Here is a 21044-nt window from a genome sequence, read left to right as displayed (position 1 = left end):
CAGGGCCGCCGACTAGGGAAGTGCTGGACGCCAGGGGCCGGGACCCAGACTCCAGGTGCCCCACTCCACTGTCCCTGCAACCCTCCTCGGGGATTCAGAAACGGGTCTCCCGGAACAGACAGACTGGAGATCAAGATCTCAAGCCTCCGCGGGAGGGCAACAACGGAGTTTTAAAGCCCCTTCTCTAACATCAACAGTACTGCGACCCCCTCGGAAAGCGCATTAGCGGGGGTGCGACCCCGTTACTGCAGCCCGCCGGTGACACTGCCCACGCCAGCACGCGAGTGCAACGGAGCAGATCCAGGCCGGGTTTTCCGAGCCGCCCCTGTGCCCGCCCATCCTCGGGGCGGGGCCGGAAGCCGCTTAGAGAGGCGCCGCGGCGTTTCCGTCACGCTTGGTTCCGCTCTGGTCCGTCGCTCCCGGAGTCCGGGTCTCTCGGTGCGCCAGAGTGTGAGCAGTTCCGACGGTGGTTGTGTCGCCTCCCGGCACAGGGGAAGACCCGGTAATGGCATGGGCCCCGAGGTGACCAAGAGGTTCGCTGTGCTTGTAAAGAGGGCAGAATGAGAGACCCGCATGGGAACTCTGAAGCACTTTATTGGCACACTACACTGGTGCCCCGGCGGGCGGGCAGGAGAGGACAGACGTCCTTCAAGTACGGTCGGCCACTCGGGAGTCTGAAAGGACGAGGCCCATCAGGCCCGGGGCCCAGAGATGGCGAGGGTAGAGCAGGCAAAGGAAACGCTGTGGTATGAGAGGAGAGCTGGAGAGGTAGGCATCAGTCTGCCATGGGAGACACGCGGACCGCTCGGCTCTAGAACTGTCGTGAGGTGGCCCAGCACATGAAGATGCTGTGAGCCCAATGTCAATACCTGATACTTCCGATGGTCTTAAAGGGCTCGAGACTATGGCAGATTCTTGTGTTTAGTTCTCTCAACAGAGCCCCACCCTGGCTGACCAGGAACTCCCCACTGTACATTAGGCTGGCATGGAACTCACAGAGATTCACCTGCCTCCGCCTCCGGGGTGCTGAGATAAAGTCGTGTGCCACTATGCCTGGCTTAAAAAAAAAAAAAAAAAAAAAAAAAAAAAAGCTGTAGTTAAGTTCCAATAGCTGTAGCCCACTTAACAAAACTCTTTGGGCTTCTTGGTCATTTTTAAGATGTATTGGAACCCAAATTTTTGAGAATCATTGCCTTAGAACTCTAACAATACTAGATTTATCTTTAAAAAAAATAATCCTTGAGGCATGGTGACCAATGCCCTTTCTCACTCCAGAGGCAGAGGCAGACTTCGAGGCCAGCCTGGTTGGCTTGGTGAGGTCCAGGCCAGCCAAGGCTACATGGAGAGACCTTGTTTAAAAACAAGAACAAAACAACAAAAATAAAAAATAGCTGGGCAGTGGTGGCACACACCTTTAATCCCAGCACTTGGGAGGCAGAGGCAGGCAGATCTCTGTGAGTTCGAGGGCAGCCTGGGCTACCAAGTGAGTTCCAGGGCAGCCAGGGCTGTTACACAGAGAAACCCTGTCTCAAAAAACCAAAAAATAAAAATAATAAAATAAAATAAAAAAGCAGCCATTCAATGGAGGGAGTAGAAGATAACATGAAGAGACGCTGTTTAGGGGAGGAGTTACTGGAGTCAACTGGGCCAAAGATGAGGGTGGTCTTCCACAGAATTGAGTGCCTTTACTGAGGCTTCTGCAAGAGAAGAAAGAAGTGGAGAATTTGAGGTGTTGGAGTGTTAGTTAGTTAGAAACATTCTCATCAGGGGGTGGGAGCAGGATGGGGCTGGCAAAGGCCCTTTGGGTCACCGGCGACTAAGCACACTCTGGCCCTGGGCTGTGCTCTGAGCTTTGGAGTTTCTTACATTGTTTACATGTTTAAATATTCTGGATAGGTAAGGTTCAAGACCTAATGTAGGTTGCACAATAGCCTTCCTGGCCATTGTTCTTTCATACTTTATGACGGTGTCCCCGCAACAGTCCCTTTAGCCTTCACCCACCCTTATACTTGGACTTTACAAACGTATGCTTGTGACACAGCTCAGCAGGCAGAGTCAGGTGCAGGTGGTTGAGCTTGATCTGGGATCCCGCAAGGTTGAAGGAGAAAACTTGTTCCCAAGAGTTGTCCTCTGACCTCCAACCACATGTGATAACATACCTCACATTCATATACACACACAAAACAAAATCTTTAAAAAGGAAGGAGGATAGACTAGTGGGGTGGCTCAGGGGTAAAGGTACTTGCCCTTCTGAGTTTGGTCACCAAGACCCACATGGTAGAAGGAGAAAACATCCCCCCCCCCCCCCAGTTATTCCTTGACCTCCACATGTGTGCCATGGTGTGCACACACCCACACAAATAAATAAATGCAATTTCTAAAAAGTACAAAAGGCAGGTTCATTAACTGAGTGTGGTGACGCTCCTGTAATCCTATCACTTGGAAGGTGGAGGCAGAAGAATGAAGTGTTTAAGCTTATCCTAGCTGGACAGTGGTGGTGCACGCCTTTAAACCCAGCATTCCGGAGGCAGAGCCAGGCAGATCTCTGTAAGTTCGAGGCCAGCCTGGTTACAGAATGAGATCCAGAATGGGCATCAAAACTACACAGAAAAACCCTGTCTCAAAAAAACCATGGTGTATGCCTTTAATCCCCAAACTAAGGGAGGCAGAGGCAGGCAGATCTCTGTGAGTTCAAGGCCAGCCTGGTCTACAAAATGAGTTCCAGGACAGCTAGGGCTGTTACACAGAAACCTTGTCTCAAAAAAACAAAAACAAACAAATAAATAACAAAATCATCTTCAGCTATGCATCAAGTTTGAGGCCAGCTTGGGCTACATGAGACCTGTCTCAACAAAAATGTAATAAATATATTTTTTCATTTTACTCCTCCCCACATGAGCCAAGGTTTCTATGTAGCAGCCTAGAACTCAAGACTCTGCCTCAGCCTCTGAAGTGCCGTGACACCTGCCTTTTTTTTTTTTTTAATGTAGCTACCAATTATTTCAGTATAGGTGTGTGACCTACATCTCTAACCGACTGAACTGCACTCAAGTAAACAAACCCAGATTGGAAAGTCTGAGTTTATAGTTAGGAGAGGGATTTAGACCAGGGCTGTGTGAAATCCACACCTGTGGCTGCCTGCCACGCCAGCAGCCAGCGTCCCGCCATGCAAAAACACGGCAGGAGGAGGGAAAGACCCAGAAGCCCGCGCTGTTACCTTTGAGTCCAGGCCGGCAGCTGTGACCTTCGCCTTTGAGTCTTCATGAATGGTCAGGTAGGCAGCTATGGAAAAGGCGGAAGGGGAGGGATGTGAGTGGCAGGGGAAGGAAGTGTGTGAGACTTCACCGGGTAGGCAGGAAATGTCCTTTGGAGTGGGGCTCACACTTACCCATCCAGCCTAGTGTTTTGATGAGCCCCAGGAGGAGAAAAGCGGACAGGAACAGGCCTATGCTGTCCTCGATCGAGGGCCCAGAGAGGCCTAGCAAGGGAAGAGTGCCAATGAGCTCCGTGTTTCCTGAGGCCCCACCCTGGTTCAGGGGTTCTCCGGGTTACCTGCCACCTCCAAGGTGACTTCAGCACTGCGCCCCGATGCTGGCAGGCTGGGGTGGTGGACCCGACAGGCATAGCGTGCTCCATGCTGCTTGGCAGTGACTGGGGGCAGCCGCAGGTGCCCCGCCTGGCTGACGGAGCCGTCGGAGTGGTGGCGGACAGTGGAGAGCCACTGCTCCCCCTCAGCCTTTCTAGAACCGCCTTCTGGGCCACCTCTGAGCTCCCACTCCACCTTCAGGCCGGCCTCAGGGTAGAAGTGGGACACGAGGCAGAGCAATTCTGGGGGTGCCTCTCCCGGGGCAACCCACACAAGGGGTGCTGGTGTTAGAGACACTTTAGGGGGCTCTGAAGAAAGAATAAGAAAGGAAAGTGAGAGATTCCACTTCTTCCCTACCCCCCCCCCCCCCCGGTCTGGCTTCTGGCTTCCTTGTACTAGAGGGGGTACTCTGATGGTGGGAATCCCCATGTTAAAGCCGTCCGATTCCCGGGACCCCTCCATCTATCTTCATTCACCACCCATACATGCTCATTCTATCATCCCTTCCCCTGCCATGGTATGCCCACTCACTGTGCACCGTCAACTGCAGGGAGACCTGTCCTTGCAGATAGGGCAGGTGTACAGTAGCCAGGTAGGTGCCCTCCTGAAAAGGTTTCACAGCTGGCAGCCAGAAGGTCCCATTCCCAGTCCACGGGCCCCAGGGCTCATTGTCATCCCAAGCAGCAAACGCCACAGCCTTTTCTTGGGCTGGTGGCATTTCCCCAAGCAGACCAGGAGTTGCAGCCAGCAGCAGGTGACCCTTGCCCCGGTGCTGGCGACGCCACTCCAGCCCAAAGGGAGGGGGACCCGTGGCCGGAGACAGAGCATCTTCCAGAGTGGGGGGCATGTAGGCAAAGCTCAGGTCCAGCACTGCATCTTTTCCCAGTTGGATCCGGGGGTTGGGACTGTGGGTGAGGACAGTCAGCACCACTGGGCATTGGGAGAAAGGGGAGAAGAGGGATAAGCAGAGCTGTGCGCCTCGGCCAACCTCAGTTTACCTTCAGAGACACCTCCACTTGTGATACAACCCAAGCCCTCCCTTCATACCAGTGCTAAGCCAATGTAGCTAACAATGTGCAGGAATATAAGGGTAAATCAAGGTGATGTGTGTACGTGGGGTGGGGGTTCAACCCTAGGAAATCTGTGCTGAACACACTGCCCACTACAGTTCTCAAATTCTGGAGATGTCCAAGATCTAAGGGCACATTTAAATCCTTTTTTGGAGGTGAGGATTGAACCCAGGGCCTTACCACTCTACCACTGAGCTAAATCCCCAACCCACATTTAAATTTTTTAAAATTTTTTATTTGTGTGAGTGCCTGCATGTATGTAAGTGCACCATGAGTGTGCAGTACCCAAGGAGGCCAGAAGAGGGCACTGGATGCCCTGGGGTTAGTGATACAGGTGGCTGTGAGCCATCAAGCAGGCACTAGGCCCACAACCCTAGCAGTCAGTGCTCTTAACTGCTGGGCCAGCTCTCACACACACACACACACACACACACCTTTTTCTTTTTTTTTTGAGACAAAATCACTCTGGCCCAAGCTATCTTGAAACTCACTATGTAGGGCTAAGCTAGTCTGGAACTTAACTGATTCTCTTACTTTAACCTCCCAAGTTCTTTCTTTCCTGCTTTTGTTGGTTTTTGTGAGTGTGTGTGTGTGTGCGCGCGTGCGCACGCGCGCGCTGGCAGGCAGTGAGGAGTGGCTAACAGGTGCAGTGTTAATGGCTGAACTTAAGGCGTCATACATGCCAGGCAAGTGCTCTGCCACTGAGCTATCTTATTTGAGACAGTGTCATGTAGCCCATTCTGTCATGGAACTCTGGGCCCACCTGTCCCTGCCTCTCAAGTGCTAGGATTATAGACATGCACCTCCAACGCTGATGATCAGACTCACACACAGTAGGCAATGGGTCTACCACTGACCCACACCCTCAGCCCCTCCTAATCCCCAAACCAGAAATGGAAGCAGCTCACACTGGTATCTCTAGCACACGGGGGACTCAGGCAGGAGGATTGCCATGAGCTCCAGACAAGCCTGGGCTACTGTATGAGACCCAGCCTCAAAAACAAGTAAAAATGAATACCGAGGTGGCCAGGATTCCCTCTGCAGCTCAGGGTAGCTTCGCACTCCTGATAAACCTGCCTAAGCTTCCCAGGTGCTAGGGTTACAGACGCATGCCACCACATTTTGCCAAGGCTCTGGTCTATATTAACTTCCAATAACATCTACCTGGAACTTGATCTGGGAACCTCTGGGTCCTAACTTTTTCTTGGTACTAATAAACATTTATTGGATCAATAAGTAAATTAACACGGTGCCTTGCTTCACTGCCACAAAGGAAAAGCTGGGAAAATAGTTCCTGCTTTTCACAGCTGGAAAGAATAGACACATAGAGGGAAGGCTGTGGTGGCCACCTCTCTGATGAAGATCAGCAGTCAGAGGGCTGTTGCTCTGGAGAGAGCTACTGTAGCCACAGCAGGCCTGCACAGGGCAGAGGTAAGAACGGAGGTGCCAGCCCAGCTGAGGGTTTCAGACTGTCCCCTTGTCCTGTGGAAGTTCTCAAGTGATGACACAGTTTGGTGAGAGTATTTGCATGAGAACACCAGAAATGGAAAAATCAAGGAGTCTCTCTACCTGTTACCTGGTGTCCAGAGATGAGAGTGAGCTCCTAGACATTCAAGTCAGATCTACCGCATGTCAGCATATGCCCATGGAGTAACCCAGAGTCCAGCCCAGCAAAGTGCATTGCACTATTCAGAAGTGGCCTTTGCAGAATCCACTGTCTTTGCCTCGTCGCTTCTGTCCACTAGAGGTCACTATTAACGGACGACAGGCCATGGCCTCCAGCCTGAGAAAGCACTTCCTGGCCTGGCTGATTGTCACTAGGCTAGAGTAGGCTTAGGTGATACTCAAAGTCTGAGTTTTGAAACAGGCTCAACTGTACCAAGTCGGGTGCCTAGCGATTTACTGACTTTGGAGGAGTGCAGCAAAAAAAAATTCGGGTTTTAGGACTCACTACCTGTCACATTACAAGTTTCTCAAACTCTGGTATCTGGAAACCACCATGACTTCCCCAACTTGTCTACAAAGCTCCGCCCCAAAACCAGAGTTGATTTCAGTTTTACTCTTGGCCTACAAAGAAAGGTGAAGACAAATTCTAACCAACTGCCTCGCTTAACAAAAAAATATACTGAACCCCAACTGGAGAAATGACTCATTCAGATCTACTCAGCCAGTGGCCACTGGCCGACTTTTAAAAACTACCCATCCATCTCCCGCACCTCTCCCGGGCTACCTGTTGCCATGGTGATGAAGTCGGGCTCCCGCTGAGGCTCTGGCTGTGGTCGCAGCAGGACAGAAAGGCTGAAGACGGTGCTGGACACGCTGACCAGCAGCCAATCCCCGTCCAGGGCCCGCGGGCAGCTCTGCTGCGGGATCAGACCTCTGGCCCAATTCGCCGAGGCGGGGAAGGGGATGAAGCGGCTCATCTCGCAGTGTGGTGCGGGGGCTACCGAGGGGTACCGCCTGAAGGCAGCCAGGAGCATTCCGGCCGGGTCTGCGGGACCGAAAGGGTGCAACTGTAGCCCCGGCTGGAAGCGTGCGAACTGTACACAGACCGGAATGTACATACTAACAAAGTAATGAGAGACTTAGAACCCAGACTTTTTTTTTTTTTTACAAAGGCCCCACGTGAGCTAAAGAGGAGGCAGTAAATGCAGGTGAGTCCCGAAGACTCACCATCCACCTTGAAGTACAGCTTAGGGTCAAGATCTGGCCGGGGCGGTGGACCCCTGGGTCCCTGGCGCAGCAGCAAGGCGGCAGGTTTCTTGGCCAGGCTACCTGAATCTTCCACGAACCAGCACTCAATCGCGGCCGGTCCAGCCGAGACGGTGGTCACCAGGCCTGGGGGAGAGGGGCTCCAGTGACCGGGCGGCCGGGACGTCCAGCGACCTGCCCCGCCCCTTCGGTCTCGATGGGACCACCTCCCTCTCCTCCCCAGTGCGCCCTTTCCTAAACGAGAAACGGGGTCCGCTCACCCAGAGCCACAGCGATAAGCAGCGGCAGAGGCTCCATGGCGCTGCGATCTCTACTCTAGGTCTCTTCTCCCTTTCACTTTCATTTCCTCCAAAGGCCAGCGGGAAGGACCGGAAATTCTCGTTCAGATCAAGCGAGGGTTTGACGGCACGCTGGAGGCGCGCCTGGGCGCCCTGCACACCCCCGATCGCCCGGGGGCGCCGACTTTGAGCCCTCCGGCAACCTAGGCTCCGCCCTCCCGCCGCGTCCTCTCCGACACCTCCCTTAGAACCAGCGCTCCCGCGTCCTCCGCCCTCCCCGGCCCGGCCGGGTCCCAGCAAACACAGAGGGGCTGTCGGGAAGCCGAGTGAAGTGACCAATAAATATTTTAATCACCGTTAAAAATTAAAACCTACACGACGCGACTCACTCCTTGTCTCCACCCACTTCCATGAGACCCAATCGGGGATCCCCCCGGGAAGAGTGGGACGGCACAGAAATAAGTAAGGGGCGTACCCTTCGGGAGGGGAAAGGCCTCCAAAGGCCTCGTCCCAACACACACACACAGACCAGGCACAAACGAGCACAACCTGACCGTTGACCCTGTGACTCCGGGATGCTCCAATGCCCCCTTCCCCTCCCCGCCCCGGGCGGGCCCCGTTCCGTAAAGGTGGGGCGCTGGTGTGCCCCAGAGAGAAGGGGAAACCGAGGGAGGCCGGGGCTGAGGAACGGAGCCGGCTGGCGATGGTGCAACCCACGCCCTCTAGAATATATACAAGTCCACAGAAGTAAGGGAAGACAGTGCAGTGGGGAAGCCCGGGGGCCCGCGGCGCTTCAGTGTGCGCCCCCGCTGAAATCCATCTCCACCTTGTGCACGCTGGGTGGGGACCAGACACGCCTGTGGGGTGGGGGTGTGGCCGAATTCGCCTCGTCGCCGCTGCCCCCACCCCCTCCGGAAGACTCCCTCTTAGGTTGCAAGGCTGGCCCGATGGCAGCCCCGGGTCCCGGTCCCGGTCCGGGTCCCGGCGCGGCCCCGCCCCCGCCCATCCGGTGCCGGCGCTCACAGTGTCCCCGGTGCCGCATGAAGCTGTCCCGCCACATGAACTTCTTGGCGCAGACACCGCACTCGTAGGGCTTGAGGCCTGTGTGCGTCTTCATGTGCTCGGTCAGGTGGTGTTTCATCTTAAACTTCTTGTTGCAGACGGGGCAGTCAAAAGGTCGCAGGTTGAGATGCATGTTCACGTGCCGGTCCCGCATACTCTTATGCGAGAAAGCCTTCCCACAGTGGCACAAAAAGATCTTATTCCCGTCGCTGCCGCCCGCCCCTCCGGGGGCCCCACCAGAGCCACCTGGCATGCCTAGCCCCACCGCAGAGGTGCCCCCCAGGGTCACTGCCCCGTGTTCTACCGCGTTCCCCGGCGGCTGTCCTGGAGCCTGTGAAGAGGAGGATGGGAAAACCAAGATCTGGTTCCCCGGCACGTCCAACGGGAGGAGGGGTCGTGGAGGGTGGGTGGGGGTGTAGGAGGACGGGGTGGGTCCTCCTGGGTCGTCAAGCCCTGCCCCGGGCCCCCCACCCTCATAGGGGCCAAAGTCGTTGGAGGACTCACAGAAGTTGACCTGTTCCTCCCGTTTGTCTGGAGGCTCGGTCAAGGTCCGCACATCACTGATACTGAGAGTAGCCTCGGGCTCTCCCCCTGCAGGGCCCCCTGAGCCACCCCCACCCAGTTCTTCGTCCTCATCATCCTCACAGGTCAACACCAGATCTTCCTCTTCTTCCTCGTCCTCTAGATCTGGGTCTTGGTGAACCAGAGACGCTGGTGCCGGGCAGTTTCTCCCTCGCTTCACATACACCCAGTGCTTCTGCGGCACAGCACTGGCAGGCACGCAGGCAGGCCTCCGGAGCCCAGCGCCAGGGGCCGCCGCAGCCCCTCTCCCGTCCCCACCATCATCACACAGCTCATCGGCCTCCAGCAGCAACTTTCCCGAGGTGGCACCCGCACTGCCAACCACGGGGACTGGGAACACAGGGCCACCGTCTCGACGGTTCCCACAGCCGACGGCCGACGCCACAAATGCATCTTGGGAGGAAGAGGAGAAGTCAGTGGACTCCCGGGGGCTGAAGTAGTTGCTACTGCTGGGAGACTGGTTCTCACTGGCCCGGCTGGAAGTGTGGGGGCGAACAGAGCCCACGGTGGCAGGGGCTACAGTGCCCCCGCTCCCCGAGGGGACGCTGGCACCAGGGCCAGACACAGAGGGGGCCGCGGCGCTAGTGACAGTGGTGGTCGCGGCTGAGGATCTGCCCTCGCGAAGGAGCTCGGTGCACTTGTCCACAATGTGCCACATCTGCAGGACCGAGCCCACGGTGAGGAAGTTGACAATGTCAGCAGCGGCCATGCTGAGGCGGCCTGTGTACGCTGAGGCCAGCACAGTTTCAAAAGCACCTGGGTCCATGACGCTCGGCAGGGAGATGGAGGTCATGCCTTTGAGCAGGACCTGGTCGTGGAAGTAAGGAGAGGAGGCGGCCAGGACAGCCCGGTGAGCTCGGAACTCCCGTCCCTGCACCCGGATGGACACATCGCAGAGCTGGCCCTGCAGCCGCTGCTGGTTGAGGGACTCCAGGAGGGCACTGGTCACTTCGGGGAAGGACACGTGTACCACCGCAGCTGCTGGCAGGGGCAGTGGCGGTGGAGCCAGCGGCAGGGGCAGTGGGAGAGCCGCCCCACCGGGTGACAGCGGAGACGGCTCCATGTCGTGGAAGGAGGAGACACCCCCCCAGCCACAGGAAGGCAGGGCAGAGGACGGCGGCCGGGGGGGCTTCTGGGGGTGGAGAAAGAGAAGAGTGACAGGACTGTGGGAAGTCACAGCCCACCACCGCCTAAGAACACCGTGTCGGCCGCAATCGCTCCCCAGAACTCGGGGGCGGGTATACCTTTCAACCCCATGGGACGGACGCAGCAGCTGGGGCCCGGGAGGATTAAGTCAATCACCCAGGTACGGCCATCCGGCGGCGTGAGGCGGCAACTAGCAAAGGGACGGGTTCCAAGTTCAGGGCTCTCTCAAGAGCGCACCCCGCGGCTCGGCATCGCGTGCCGCCTTTCTCGGGGCGCAGGGGGCGTCCCCGCTCCTCCCAGGCCCCGCCCCCTGCCGCCCCCAGCTCACCCGGGCTCCGCCCCCTAGGTCCCCGACCCCGCCTCACGCCTGCCCCCGCCCCCGAACCCCGCCCCCCACCCCGCCCCCAGAGCGCCCCGGGACCACTGCCCGGCCCGAGGGGCGCCCCCCGGCCGGCCCCGCGCCCGCGCTTACCTGGCCGCGCGCCCCCGGCCCCCCCTCACTCGGCGACCGGAGCCGCAGCCCCAGCCCCTCCCGCCGCCATCTTGTGCCGACTCCCTCCGCCCTCCGCCTCCGCTCCGCCTCCCGGACCTGCGACCTTAAAGGCGCAGGCCAGCACCCCTCCCGTGCCGCTGGGCGAAACTCGACCGACACCGACACTTCTCCTTTAAAGGACCAGGTCGTCATTCCACCTTAAAGGTACCAGGTCCCCTCCGCCGCTGAGGACCCAGGACCTGGTTTGGCCGAAGCCTTCGTTCCCCTTTAATGCTGCAAGCCTGCCTTTTCCCACTGACGACCAGGACTGGCTTCCGCTCCTCAGGCTCCACCCCAGCTGTGGACCTTAGCTGGCTCACGGGATCCAGCAGCCCTCTTCCCAGCAAATGACAGGACCCCCGAAGCCCCGCCTCCTCCTGGATTGGCCAAATAACCTTGAGTCAGCCCCTGATTGGCCTTTTCACTCAACCGCTCAAAAGTGAGAAAGTAAAGCGGCTCGGGAAGGCTTCTCCAGTGCCTACGGGGAGGAAGGCTCCAGGGAGGGCCAGGCTAGTCAGGGCAGATTGGGGCTAACCCCGAACCAGGTGACCGCGGTCACACAGAAGGACAAGTAAAGACAAGAATACAATAAGAAAAGAAATTCATGTTTATTAATGTGTCTGTGTAAAACATCTGATTTTCTGTCCAAAGAAACACCAAAAGGGAGGAGCTCAGCCCGTCCTTTGCTCAGTCATCCACAACATTCTGGAGGCAGGGAGAGCAGGAGGCTGCTAATCCGAGTCTGACAGCACGATGATCTCTTCGGGATCACACTGTGTGGCCACACTCATCTGCAGAGAAGTCAGAGAAGCAGGGGCAGGAGTTAGATTAAAAACTAGCAAGGTCAGGGGGTGGGGGTGGCACACGCCTTTAATTCCAGCACTCGGGAGGCAGAGCCAGGCGGATCTCTATGAGTTCGAGGCCAGCCTGGTCTCCAAAGCAAGTTCCAGGAAAGGCACAAAGCTACACAGAGAAACCCTGTCTTGAAAAACAAAACAAACAAACAAACAAACAAACAAAAAAACCTAGCAAGGTCGAGCCAGCGTGGTGGCACATGGGAAGCAGAGGCGGGCTGATCTCTGAGTTTGGGGCTAGCCTGGTCTACATAGAGTTCCAGGACTACAGAGAGACAGTATCTCAAAAACAGAACCAGGATGGAGGGCTGAAAAGATGACTCAGCCACTAAGAGCACTGGCTGCTTTGCCGAGGACCTGGGTTTGGTCCCCAGCCCCACATGGCCGCTCACTGCCATATATCTAACTTCAGTTCTTCAGAATCAGATGCCCTCTTCTGGCCTCCATGAGCACCAGGCACAAATGTGGTACACAGACATACATTCAGACAAAACACGTTTTCACATAAAATAAATGAGTTTATTAGATTTTATTATTTTTATTTATCAATCATGTATACAGTGTTCTGCCTGAATGCAGGCCAGAAGAGGGGACTAGATCTCATCGTAGATGGAGTGAGCCACCATGTGGTTGCTGGGAATTGAACTCTGGACCTCTGGAAGGGAGGGCAGCCAATGCCCTTAACCACTGAGCCATCTCTCCAGCCCTTGTTCTGTTTTTTTGTTTTTAAGACAGGGGTCTAATTATGTAACCTTGACTGACCTGGAACTCACTGTGTAGACAAGACAGTTGGCCCTGAAGTTATAGAAATCTGCCTGCCTCTGCCTCCCGAGTGGTGGGGTTAAAGGCATAAGCCACAATGCTGTGCAAAATAAACCTACACACACACACACACACACACACACACACACACACATCTAGGGTGGGGAAAACAGATGTGCTAGGTGCAATACCCCCACAGGGAAACACTTACCTTATAAATACAAGGCCGGGGAGATTGAGATTGGGGGGTTTGGGATATCAGGGATGGAGAAGGGCTGCAGAGGGAGCTGGTCACCAGGCCATGGCTGGGAGAGTCCACCCTTGTGGAGGAATCAGCAACAGGAGCCATGGAGGCCAAGGGGGAAGACCGAGTAGGCGGGGTCCATACCTTCTTCCCATTCCCCTGCTGAGCCGCCTGCTTCTCTGTGTAGCTAAGGGCAGAAGGGAATGAATGGATGGGAGGCCCAAGGCTTCGGAGTGCCCAGTATCTCCCAGCAGACCCTGGGGATCTCTGTCTGCTGTTACCTGTTTTCTGATGGTCCAGACCCCAGCTGCTTCTTTTCCTTCCTCGATCTCTTGTATGGGGGACTGGAATCTTGCCAAGTGTGACAAGAGACACGCCCATTGAAGGATGTAGAGGTAACCACATCTGCCCCATTTTCCAAGATGGTAGGGAGAGAATCTTCTGACTGTTTCCTAGAAGAGGAAATGTCCCTTTCCTCAGGGCGTGGGGTAGTACCCTCGGGCAAGGCTTCGATCTGGAGCTCACACAGCTGGGACCTAGGACTCTCTTCTTCCAGGAGTGGCTCTTGGAGCTGTTCCCCACTATTCTCAGTGTCTGTGCTGGGAGGGGCTGGGGGTTCTCCCAGCGGTGATGCTGGTGTCCCCGACAGTCCTTTGTCTTGATGCTCCCCTGCAGACCCTCTTATAGGTCCTGAGTTCCTCCTAGTGGGGATGTGTGATGGGGACTTGGGGCTCTTATCTCCTTCATTATCTGGAAGAGAAAAGAGGGAGGGATGGCATGAGAAGGGGCAGAGGGGGCTGTGCAAAGGAGCTAGGAGGAAGAGGAGGAAAGAAAGGCCCAGCAGAACTGACCCAGAGGGTGGTTCTGCTTACATATGTACCTCCTCCTTCTTCCTCCTCTTCTTCATCACCCCCCTGATCTTCCTGCAACTGTTCTAGATCCTCATCTTCGTCTTCAGTGGCCTCTTCTTCATCCTCTTCTTCCTCTTCCTCCTCCTCCTCATCATCACTTTCTTCTTCTTCATCATCATCATCATCATCATCACCAGACTCAGCTTTGGAGGTAGTAGGGCACTCCTGGGATGCCATTCCACTAGGACCCTAGGGGACAAAGGAGTCTCTCTTAAAGAATCCCCTTCCCCAGAGGTTTTGGTAGTACTAGGACTCGAACCTGGGACCTCAGGAATGTTGGTGAGCAGGCCACAAGTGGGCTCCACCCCTGAGGTCTTGGTTCTTTCACTGCTTCCACACACTGCTCCACGGGGCCCCCTGGAGTCCCTGGTGGCCAGTGCAGGGTGAAGACAAGAACTCTGTGACAGGTGCTAGCCCTTCCATACCTCACCAGAATCCAAGGAGACTTTAGGGGAACCTGAAGGATTGGTGCCTAGGAGCCGAGCTCTTCTTTTCTGTCTCTCTCCCTCCTCGCTTTTGTCCTGCATCATTGCATATTTGGAGATGACCTCATCCAGACGGCTCATGGCCAAGGTCCGATTTTCCCGAAGGCGTCGAGCCAGTGTGGGATCTGACAGTGCAGGGTCAATGCCTGTGTGAGAAAGCAGGGTCAGAGCGCTCGGCCCACTTAACCTACAGGATCTCTAGGCGGCGTCCCAGCAGCCTCCTCCTACCCGGCCTGTAGTCGTCTGTGAGATGGCAGCCAAAGTTGTAGATGAGGTCCAGGTGGCGCCTTTCCTGCAACCTGACACCCACGTCCCGGAAGGCGTCTTGGGCCATGAGCTGGAGCTGCTGTCGGGGAAGGCCAAGACTGTGCCGGGTCGCTGCCCTCTCCACAGCCCTCAGCACATCTCCATAGTCAGGAAAGGTATCAGGCCCTGGCTTGTTAATAAGCCGCTCAATGCGCCTATTGACCTCAGGGTAGCGGGTGCCTCGGTAGGGGATCCGCTGCTCTATGACCCGGCCAGTCAGAGAAGAGCAATCCTTCAGCTCACACAGCCGCCCAAAGAGGCGAATCAGTTTCCGCTTCAAGCGGGCCTCCTGCAGGTACGTGGAGTCAGGGTCATCCAGTTCCGACAGGTCCAATTCCTTCTCCTGCAGCCGCCGGATCTCTGCTACATAGAGGGCCAGCAACTGCTCCAAGCGCTGGATCTGCCTCCGGGAACCACGGGTCCTTGAAGCCTCAGGGGCAGTGGCTTCAGCATTCGTCAGGTCAGAGGCGGGATCTGTGGGAGGGTTCTCACCGGAGGGTGCACTGGGGGTTGAGGGTACAGGAGCCAAGTTCAGCTTCTTCTTATTTGAATGGGCTTTAAGAACAGTGCAGAGCTCATTAATGTAGACATAGAGCTTAGCCGGCCGGTTCCGAGCCCGAGACAGAACCCGGGACAGAATGTTGCAGAACTCCGCTGAGGCCAGAAACAGAGACTGGGCACGCTGCTGCAGTTTGCAGAGGAATGGAACGACCTCAGGGTGGTCCGAAGTCTGCATCTTACACAGTTCAAGGAACTGGAGAGTTCACAGAAAGGGTAGGAGACAGGGGAGGCATAAAAACATGGAATTAGTGGGAAGGCCAGAACAGGAGAGCCAATCCCCTTTCCCTTGGTCCTTCCCTGTCAGGTCACAGAGGTTCACACCTTTCAACCAGCTGTCAGGAGGCAGAAGCAAACTGAACTCTCTGAGTTCGAGGCCAGCCTCATCTAGACAATTCCAGGCAGCCAGAGCCACACAGTGAGACCCTGTCTCAAAAACCAGAAGAGCCTTGCCCGAAGCTTACCTCTTCAAACAGCCTCCCGTTCTCCAACTTGTAGCACTTCCTGCCACCTGAGTTCCTTCCATCCCCGTGGGACTGAGAGGGCCCAGAGGCTTCTGGCCCTGGCGAGACAGGATTGGAGGGCGGGTGGGAGGGCCCTGGCTGAGCAGCGGGTTCATCCTCGTCGTCATCATCCAGCACAATGATGCTGTCAGCGGCGGCCATGGGGGATCAAACCCCCCTAAGGGAGGAGGTGTGGGAAAGGTCAGAATTCTGGAAGCGGACCACAGGAAGAGCCCCACCTGCAGAGCCCCACCCCATCGGATGCTCTGGGTCTCCGAATAGCTTAGTCCTGACCCACCTGTCTTCAATGCCTGCCTTTCAAGCAGTTCTGGGGGCAAACCTCCCGGATCATCTTAAATCCCCACCCTGGACTCCACCCCCCCAGTCAATTTCCGGCCTCTCAATTGCGTTTTCCCCTCCCCGTGTCAGCTGTGAAGTTTTCTGTTATTCCCAATCCCAGAGCAAGGTCCCGCACTGGCCTCTGAGTCTGGTCTACCAAAGCCAGCACCCTGTTGGTGCTACCTCTCGCCCTCAAACACGACGACGCCCCCCTCCTCCGAGTTCTCCATTCCTTTCCCTTTTCCCTTTGGTTTGTGTCTGTGGTGCTTTCCGAGACAGGGTTTCTCTGTGCAGCCCTGGCTGTCCTGGAACTCGCTCCGTAGCCCAGGCTGGCCTCGAACTCACAGAGATCCGCCTGCCTCTGCCCCCCGAGTGCTGGGGGTGAAGGCGTGCGCCGCCGCCGCCCGGCTTCTCCCCGACACCAACTCGGAGGTGAGACCCAGTCCGCCGTCTCCGTGCTCCGCCTCCCGTGGGGTCTCCCCAAACCCGGACGTGAGGCTGGAGACGGCCCCCCAAGTCCCTCGCTCCCTCCCACCCGGGTCCCGCCACTCTCGGGCTCGTAACCGACGGCGAGCCCACCGCCGGGCCCTCCCGATACCTGCAGGGGCTGGCAGCCCCAGGCGGGGCCGGCCTCCGGTCTCAGCTTCCCGCCAAGCACCCCCTCCCCCAGCTCATCCCTAGGCCGCCACACTCCCCGAGGGCTAGCCCGGTACGGCACGGCCGCCGCTCGGTCTCCGCAGCCGGGCCCCGCCGGCCCCTGGCTCGCGCCACCCCCGCCCCGCCACTCCCGCTCCGCGCACGGCCCGGCCCCCACCTCCGAAACGGTCTCTCGAGGCTGCCCTCACCGCGGATCGCAGAACCTCGCATGGTTCCCTCCGCCTTCCTTCCCCCGCAACCCCCACCGTAGGCCCACTACGAACCGGAAGCCGTAGGGTTTCCGCCTGCAACACCTGAGGGCGGCCATGTTGCCGTACGGAACCCGGTCCTCGCAGAAGCCGGAAGTGTCGTGTGGCCCGCCCACCTAGGACGCCGTTCCCAGTGCTCGGACGCTCAACGGGGAGGGCCTGGGGGGGTGGGGGGAGCTCCTGGCAACTGGGGCGCGCCATGTTGCCGTACGGCAACCGGCCTGGCCTGCCTGCACTGCCCTCCTCGGGGAAAAGGCGTGGAGTTCTTTGCAGCACCTGGTGTTTCCCGAAGCTACAAGTCCAGTCAGAAACTTCCTGCCTCAGACCTCCCCAACGCCCTCGGGTCGAGGGCTGGGAAGATCGAGCCCCCCCACGCACTAGAAGGGGAAGGAACCCCCGCATGGTACCTAAGAGCGGGGCTCTCTAGGGCTCCAGGGAACGAAATAAACGTCTTTTCCTGTCCTGGGTTGGTGTAAGCCTGACACTCCCCACTTTGCCCTCTCTCGGGCCCCAAGTCCCACCGCCTGGTGGCCTGCCACTTGCCCTTCCCTTCCAGAGGCGACGCAAACCTCGAGGCTGCCCAGCCGCAGCCTCTACCTACGGTCGTCAGGTGCATACACACATGCATACAAAGGAGCACAGCATGCTGCACGGGTGAGGTATTGTTATTATTGCGGTCTGCCGGTGACTCGCTGCCCAAGCTGCACCACAGACGGGATGACCGAGCCAGCTGGTGGGAACCGCGGCCCTCTGTTCCTCCGAGGGTCATCGCGACCCTGTGTGTGCTTCATGGTGGGGTTTGCAAGGCATGAGGCGGGGCGCGGGATAACCTGGCGAGGGCTTGCGGAGAACCCGTGCAAACTGCCGCTTGGAGCGCCGGGAGACGAAAGGAGGCCCGTCAAATCCCTCGGGGCGTCTCCTCCTCCGGGAGACCTGCAGGGAGTAGGAGGTGGGGAGGGGGAGGGCAGTGAGGTCCGCAGCCGTGCCCTTGAGGAAGCAGGATGGGTGAAGATACCCTTTGCACTAAGAGCGCACCTCCGCATCCTTCCGCATTCCTCAGGTGGTGGACATCTTGCCAATTTGCAGGGCCAAGAAGCCCAGTAGCTCTCAGAGGAACCGAACCTCAAACTCGCTTTAAAGAAACCCACCTCCTCCTCGTTTCCTGTCCGGTCCTCTGACGTATGGCATTTAAAGTGGGAAACAGAAAAGTTCCTCAATGGTTAGCGAGACTCTAAAGATAATGAAGGATTTAATTTCCATATCCATGGGTTTCCCTGCGTGGATGTCTGAAATGAAGGTTATCCATCTCTTCACAAATATTCATTTTGGTTTTTTTTGTATGTGTGTGCCGGTGTAAGTCTGTGTGCACAACGTGAGTGCAGGCAGGTGCCTGAAGGGCCAAAAGAGCGACCCAGCCTTTAAGAGCACCTGTTGCTCTTGCAGGTTCGGTTCCCAGGCCCTACACAGTGACTCACAACCATCTGTAACCCAGTTCCAGGGAATCCAATAGGCATGCTCATGAGGAACATACATACCGGCAGGCAAAGCGTCCATACACAGAAAATAAAATAGATATCTTTTTTAAATTAATAGTTATAAAAGGTGAGGGACATGGAAGGTCGGGGAGTGGGAAGAGTGCTGACTTAGAAAAAGAACCCCCACGGGAGGGAGAGGTGCATAATGGAGGGGAAAATGACCAGACTATATTGTATAACGAATAAAAACAAGCGTAAGTGTTACACTGTTTGATCGCTTCTGTTCTTGCAATCATCGCAGCTACTCAGAAGAACTTACGTGGGGAGGGGGGGTTTGCCTTCGTGTATCTATATACACCCTTGTGTATCTGATGCCCACGAAGACCTTAAGAGGGCCACTGACCCCGGGACTGGAGTTGTGAGCGCCATGCTGGTTATAAGTAGCAGGTTATAAGGAGGAGGGGGAGGGAAGCTCTGAGCTGGAACAGGTCTGGGAGTTGAGGGAAGAGGGAAGAGGGGCCAGGATGCTAGCATTGGGGCTTTGAAATATATAACAGGTACTTATGAACAGGGACTGTAGAAACCTGGAGGCCAGCATGGGCTCTGACGTGCTGAGGCCACAGACACATGTCAATGGACAGTCGTACGTCCCTGCTTCCAGAGGCAAGGGGAATAAGTCCTTTTTGCAGATAGGAACCTGTTTCACAAGTTCCTGAGGAATTCTGGCTCTTAGGTAACTGCCAGAGCCCTTCTGTAGTCCAGGTTGAGGTGGGCCACGATTGTCACTTCCGGAAATATGCACTGCCTGAGACCCTACACGTCACTCCCTGGAGAAGCCCAAGTCAGAAAAGAATGGAAGCAGCCCACATGTCCATCAACAGACAAGAAAACATGGTACATCTGTCTGTACAGTGGGATCTTAGTCAGCTGGGAAGAAAACTGAAATCATGACATTTTCGAGAAAACAAAGGAAATGGAAATCTTGTTTTTTTTGGGGGGGGGTTTGTTTGTTTTGTTTTGTTTTATTTCGAGACAGGGTTTCTCTGTGTAGCTTTGCACCTTTCCTGGAACTCACTTGGTAGCCCAAGCTGGTCTCGAACTCACAGAGATCCACTTGCCTCTGCCTCCCGAGTGCTGGAATTAAAGGCGTGCGCCACCACTGCCCAGCCTGGAAATCACTCTTAAGAAAAATAAGCTACATTCAAAAGGATGAGTTATTCCTCATATTCTCTCATATGTGGAATCTGGATTTAAAGTTATATAGCATATGTATACAAAGGGGTGGGGGGGGCGTGTAGGTGTGTGTGTGTGAGCTCATGTTTGCAGAACATGAAATTAGAAAGGGGAAGAAGCAGTCTAGAGGGTGCCTCAAGAGACAGAAATGGAGCCGGGTGGTGGTGGCCCACGCCTTTAAACCCAGCACTTGGGAGGCAGAGCCAGGCAGATCTCTGTGAGTTTGAGCCCAGCCTGGTCTCCAAAGCAAGTTCCAGGAATGGCACAAAGCTACACAGAGAAACCCTGTCTCGAAAAACAAAAGAGAGAGAGAGAGAGGGATGGAATCTAGGGACATGAAGCAGAACGAGACGCTGGGGGGGACCAGAGTGGGAGGCAGAGGGCCATGGAGGAGCCAGGTACCCAATGACATACACGGTAACATCACATCACAATGACGCAACCCGTCACTTGTACACTGACTAAAAAGTTAATATTTTTTAATTTATAAGGAATCCTGGAGGAGTTGGAGGGGATGTCTGGGGAATGAATATGATCAACGTACATTTGTATTTGTATATGCAGTTAAAATTGTGTGTGTGTGTGTGTGTGTTTCAGAGGACCTGAGTCTGGTTCCCAGGTCCCACTTACAGCCTCCTTTAACTCCAGCCCCAGGGGATCCAACACCTTCTAGCCTCTGTGGACACCTGCACTGATGTGCACATACGCACGAACAGACACACACATATACATAAACAAAAATAATCTTGAGTGCTGACCTAAGCTATCCCTCCCACCCCAGGCTCTCTGAAGTCTCCTTTCTCACCTCAATAGCAAGGACAGGGTCTGTACAGGGAGATGCTCAGAGTTCCAGCGCCTCTTCCGCCTCCGGTGTCCTCAGGAGCCAGTCCCGAAATGCGGCCCATGGCAGGGGCCACAGCAGTTTGTAAGCAGCCTCCAGCATGAGCAGTGTCAGGAAGAGGACCAAGAAGGTGAGGAAGATCTTGTCCAAAGCGCGCCGCAGGGGCCCCCGAGGAGGAGTGGGAACCTGGGCAAAGGCTAGGAACACATCCCCCTCCTCCACACTGTCCTCTTCCCCTGCCATCCTCACCCACAGCGGGACAGCTGGCTGGCTCAGTGTGGGCTGAAAGGCCTAGCTCAGCACTGCCTGGATTAAAGGGCGTGGCTGTGATGACCCTGCACCTATGGGTGTGACCCTAATTCCAGAACCCAGTTAGAAAGGAGAGAGAGGCTTCTGAGTCTGGGGGCAGTTTTTTATTTCTTTATAAGTTTTACTGTTTGAGCATGCTCTCTCCTCCACCTTTCCCTGGGCTCCAGGGATCCGAAAAGCACCTTCCCTGCTGAGCTGTCTCTCTGGCCCAGGACAATTATTTAATCACCTCTCCTGATGTGAAAGGTCGCACTGGATGAGCACTAAGTTCTGTCCAGCTTTACCATATGTAATTCTGCCTTGGAGACAGAAGACCCACTACAGACACTTCAACTGAATGGTCAAGCATCC

General features: G+C 56.0%; 4 protein-coding genes across 9 annotated transcripts; all 4 read right to left on the bottom strand.

Annotated features, from left to right (window-relative positions):
• Positions 1–1525: 1525 nt before the first annotated feature.
• Positions 1526–7909, bottom strand: LOC118569567 (TAP binding protein). Its single transcript, XM_036167536.1, has 8 exons — positions 7629–7909; positions 7330–7494; positions 6887–7147; positions 4118–4516; positions 3553–3894; positions 3389–3478; positions 3218–3282; positions 1526–1697 (listed from the first exon to the last, which is right to left on the bottom strand). The coding sequence occupies exons 1-8, from the start codon at positions 7663–7665 to the stop codon at positions 1686–1688; spliced, it is 1371 nt and encodes a 456-aa protein (XP_036023429.1). The 5' UTR covers positions 7666–7909; the 3' UTR covers positions 1526–1685.
• A 64-nt stretch (positions 7910–7973) lies between these two features.
• On the bottom strand, positions 7974–11292 carry Zbtb22 (zinc finger and BTB domain containing 22). 4 transcript variants are annotated; one of them, XM_036167531.1, is made up of 2 exons: positions 10909–11292; positions 7974–10422 (listed from the first exon to the last, which is right to left on the bottom strand). In XM_036167531.1, the coding sequence occupies exons 1-2, from the start codon at positions 11119–11121 to the stop codon at positions 8440–8442; spliced, it is 2196 nt and encodes a 731-aa protein (XP_036023424.1). In that variant the 5' UTR covers positions 11122–11292; the 3' UTR covers positions 7974–8439. The 4 variants fall into 4 exon arrangements, with proteins under 4 accessions (XP_036023424.1, XP_036023427.1, XP_036023426.1 ...); XM_036167534.1 differs by having other exon boundaries at positions 7974–10626; positions 11169–11292; XM_036167533.1 differs by having other exon boundaries at positions 7974–10626; positions 10909–10975.
• Positions 11293–11552: 260 nt separating this feature from the next.
• On the bottom strand, positions 11553–16911 carry Daxx (death domain associated protein). 3 transcript variants are annotated; one of them, XM_036167530.1, is made up of 8 exons: positions 16851–16911; positions 15553–15769; positions 14453–15284; positions 14165–14370; positions 13709–13928; positions 13110–13578; positions 12796–13015; positions 11553–11759 (listed from the first exon to the last, which is right to left on the bottom strand). In XM_036167530.1, the coding sequence occupies exons 2-8, from the start codon at positions 15751–15753 to the stop codon at positions 11700–11702; spliced, it is 2208 nt and encodes a 735-aa protein (XP_036023423.1). In that variant the 5' UTR covers positions 15754–15769; positions 16851–16911; the 3' UTR covers positions 11553–11699. The 3 variants fall into 3 exon arrangements, with proteins under 3 accessions (XP_036023423.1, XP_036023421.1, XP_036023422.1); XM_036167528.1 differs by lacking the exon at positions 16851–16911 and adding an exon at positions 16745–16841; XM_036167529.1 differs by lacking the exon at positions 16851–16911 and adding an exon at positions 16529–16588.
• A 3473-nt stretch (positions 16912–20384) lies between these two features.
• Smim40 (small integral membrane protein 40) lies at positions 20385–20627 on the bottom strand. Its single transcript, XM_036167492.1, has one exon. The coding sequence runs from the start codon at positions 20625–20627 to the stop codon at positions 20385–20387; it is 243 nt and encodes an 80-aa protein (XP_036023385.1).
• Between the last annotated feature and the right edge of the window lie 417 nt (positions 20628–21044).

Source organism: Onychomys torridus, chromosome 18 (assembly GCF_903995425.1).
Source record: "Onychomys torridus chromosome 18, mOncTor1.1, whole genome shotgun sequence".
In the NCBI taxonomy this organism is placed as follows: domain Eukaryota; kingdom Metazoa; phylum Chordata; class Mammalia; order Rodentia; family Cricetidae; genus Onychomys; species Onychomys torridus.
This window is presented reverse-complemented; position numbering and strand designations above follow the sequence as displayed.

What these genes read in the sequence shown, in the direction of transcription:
- LOC118569567 (XM_036167536.1), bottom strand. Translation starts at nt 7,665, where the DNA reads ATGGAGCCTCTGCCGCTGCTTATCGCTGTGGCTCTGG. An exon ending in CCTGCAGTTGACGGTGCACA is followed by an intron (nt 3,895 to 4,117) that starts GTGAGTGGGCAT and finishes TTCTTTCTTCAG; the next exon opens with AGCCCCCTAAAGTGTCTCTA. An exon ending in AGTCACCTTGGAGGTGGCAG is followed by an intron (nt 3,479 to 3,552) that starts GTAACCCGGAGA and finishes TTCCCTTGCTAG; the next exon opens with GCCTCTCTGGGCCCTCGATC.
- Daxx (XM_036167530.1), bottom strand. Translation starts at nt 15,753, where the DNA reads ATGGCCGCCGCTGACAGCATCATTGTGCTGGATGATGACGACGAGGAT. An exon ending in TCTCCTTGGATTCTGGTGAG is followed by an intron (nt 13,929 to 14,164) that starts GTATGGAAGGGC and finishes TTTGTCCCCTAG; the next exon opens with GGTCCTAGTGGAATGGCATC. An exon ending in AGAGGAGGAAGAAGGAGGAG is followed by an intron (nt 13,579 to 13,708) that starts GTACATATGTAA and finishes TTTCTCTTCCAG; the next exon opens with ATAATGAAGGAGATAAGAGC.
- Smim40 (XM_036167492.1), bottom strand. Translation starts at nt 20,627, where the DNA reads ATGGCAGGGGAAGAGGACAGTGTGGAGGAGGGGGATGTGTTCCTAGCC.
- Zbtb22 (XM_036167531.1), bottom strand. Translation starts at nt 11,121, where the DNA reads ATGACGACCTGGTCCTTTAAAGGAGAAGTGTCGGTGTCGGTCGAGTTT. An exon ending in GGCCGGGGGCGCGCGGCCAG is followed by an intron (nt 10,423 to 10,908) that starts GTAAGCGCGGGC and finishes CTCCACCCCCAG; the next exon opens with AAGCCCCCCCGGCCGCCGTC.